Source organism: Larimichthys crocea, unplaced genomic scaffold (genome assembly GCF_000972845.2).
Source record: "Larimichthys crocea isolate SSNF unplaced genomic scaffold, L_crocea_2.0 scaffold33159, whole genome shotgun sequence".
NCBI classification, from domain to species: domain Eukaryota; kingdom Metazoa; phylum Chordata; class Actinopteri; family Sciaenidae; genus Larimichthys; species Larimichthys crocea.
In genome coordinates this window covers 1-2960 of record NW_020854380.1, presented here as the reverse complement: position 1 = coordinate 2960, position 2960 = coordinate 1, and the positions used below count along the sequence as shown (strand labels likewise).

The 2960-nt window shown below is 37.2% G+C and overlaps 1 protein-coding gene across 1 annotated transcript; it reads left to right on the top strand.

The window, feature by feature from the left end:
- Positions 1-159: 159 nt before the first annotated feature.
- Positions 160-2954, top strand: LOC113744970 (uncharacterized; the record flags this gene model as incomplete). The annotated part of the gene is made up of 6 exons (XM_027276321.1): positions 160-309; positions 649-951; positions 1260-1493; positions 1668-1772; positions 2184-2393; positions 2892-2954. Coding segments are annotated over exons 1-6 (970 nt in total), but the record flags the coding sequence as incomplete, so codon positions are not given.
- Between the last annotated feature and the right edge of the window lie 6 nt (positions 2955-2960).

Sequence of the window (2960 nt, the reverse complement as noted above, 5' to 3'; positions counted from 1 at the left end):
TATCTTCTAAAAATAAAGAACAGTTCATTCTGACACTTCCAGCGACTGAATGAGGAAGGAAGAGAAGTTTTTGTCAGAGCTGCATATAATCTGTCAACCACCCTCACCCTGACCAACAGTCCTCTCCAGCCTTTAGACTGTCAGCAAGCTGCTGTTGATTTTAAACACTCTTTACATTTTGACTTCTTTTTGGATTATTTTTTATGAAACCAGCAGTTGGTGTTAATCGTTAGGAGCTAAAGACTTCAACAGCCATGTTGTTGGCAGAAGCTGGATGTGTGTTTATGGGTTTCATCCTGTACATCTCAGGTATGATTATTTATGCTTTCTTATATTATTATAATTAAAACACTTGCAAGCAATTGTCATTTATATTGATTCTGGTGGACCCTGTGAACAAAAGCTTTAATGTTTCCACTGCCTCGTTGCATCTGTTTCAAGATAATCTGACTGAATCTGACCTGGTGGCAGACATTAAGAATAACTGCATAGAAATAGCCAAACTCACTGGTCATCACGTAAAAGATTATACTACATGCCAGTTCTCAAGATTATCACTTCATTTGATGGAATGAGTTACTTAAATGTTCAATGGTCAATAGAAAAGCATGATTTAAAACTCTGTCTTCATGTGTGCTTCTGTTAAAGGGGTTCAGGGACGAAAAAACAGCATCTGTGCCTTACAAGGTTCATCAGTGGATCTGCCCTGCTCAGCTGAACATCCCACTTCAAACATAAAATGGTACACTGTTCACTGGAATGGATATAATTTTGTTCTGAATGAAGTCTCTGCAGATGGAAATCGTGTAACGTACAACATGTCAGAAGAGAATCACACAACTCTAACAATCAAAGATGTGACAGAGAGTGATGCAAAGATTTACTGCTGCAGAGAAAATACTGACAAACCAGAACTCTGTTGGTCAAACAGAACTCAGCTCCATGTTACAGGTACAGTGGCTGTCAGTCATGAATTATGTACTATCTTGACATTGTTTATATTTGATATTTGGTATTTCCCTAGAGGGAGCTCTAGGGGATCAAGGCATGTGTTACCTAGCAGGAAAAGTATATGTGAGGCCCCCTGCTGACCTTTGATGTGCTATGTCTGTGCTGACTGAATTATTTGGAAGTAAAGCCTAAGAGCAAAGAACTCTATAACAGCAGTCCTGTGTCATATTTTTACAAAGTGAGATGCACAATGTAATAAATTACTTACTACAGTATATTAACTCTTTTTTGATCCACCATCATCTCAGACCTGCAGGTGAAGGTGATTCCCACCACAGAGGGACAGACAGTATCACTGATGTGTAGCACCAGCTGTCCTCTGACTGAAAACCCTGCAGCCTACATCTGGTACAAGAACGGAGAGTTTCTCTATAAGGACTGGTCTCCCTGGTACCAACAGCTGGTCAGCAGTGAGGAAGCAGTCACATACTCCTGTGCTATCAAAGGCCACGATGATCTCAGAGCCCCTGAAGTCTCAGTGGGTGAGTGACAACGTTTAGTTTATTATCATGTTACAAAACCTCTTTATACTTAAAAGAATAATTTTATTATCAGACACTAAAATTGAATTATAAAGTTCCAGTGTCTAAATTAGTGTTTAAATTATGTGACTGTGTACACCATCAAAATAATGTATCATGTTTCTTTTTGTCCAGATTCTGTCACATCGACCTGCTTTAGTGTGACCTATGCTAAAGGGAGAATGTGTTCTGATAAGCAGACATCAGTGGATGAGCCCTGCTCCATCACATATCCCAGAGGTTAAGTTTCAAACACACAAACCCTCTCACCCACACACCTCTAATACTAACAACTATAATCACAAAAGAGCTTATTTATACGGTTATATATAAGTTTAAGTTACAGTGATCAGACACATAGTGGGATAATCATTTTAAAACTCACAGGTAACCAATGAAGGACAGCATAGACTGATGTCATGTAGTCATTAAAAGCCTGGCAGCAGTGTTTTGCAATGACTGCAGTCTTTGAATATTACATCTGCTCCAACCACAATAAAATGCAGAGAAATCGTCGAGTCTGGAAGAAATAAAAGCATGGATGACTTTTTTTAAAGTCAATTTCTTCTGATTGTATTAATTAATTAATTAAGTTATACACTTTAACATGTTACAGTGACTGACAAATATATATTTATCTTCCGCTCACAGAAGTACATGTTCAAAGGACTCATAAAGAGGGATATGTCCTACTGACCTGCAGCACCAGCTGTCCTCAGATTGACTCCCAAACTGCCTATAAGTGGTACCGAGGTGGATACAGATACTTCGATAGTCAACAGCTTTCTGTTTTCACCTTAACTGATGAAGGATTGTACTGTGCAGTAAAGGACAATGAGGATCTGCTCTCTCCTGAAATCTGTGAGTATGAACCAACTTATGATCTGAGGAAATAAAAATATAACAATATGAATAATGCTGAAATATCAAATCAGGTGGACAAAATAACAGAAACACCTTATGCAGTGGCTATAACATCACAAAGACATAAAGAGAAAGTTTTAACAGTTTTTATTGTTCGATTTGTGCTGAAACTGTCAGAGTTGTTGATACAACTTGATTTTGATTTTTAGGATGCAGTTTGTGATGAATTAAATATCTTACTGTGTGTTTGAGTCAGTGATGGAGGTGATTTACAAATTATTAAAGAAAAATTACAATATATGACTTGTTTTTCATTTTCATGACTCAAGCCAACAGTTATCTGTTACTGTAATATCTATTTCTAAAAAATACATATTTTGTCACATAACAACTTTCTAACTGAAATGTTAATCCAATATTTTATCATTTTTACTGATGGATATTTATTTAAACATATTTCTGCTGCTCATGACATGTCCTGAATCTGTATTTCAGGCTCTGATGATGAGAAGTGCTGGAGTGTGAATTATGTCAGCAGAAGAATCTGTGCTCTGCAAGGCTCTT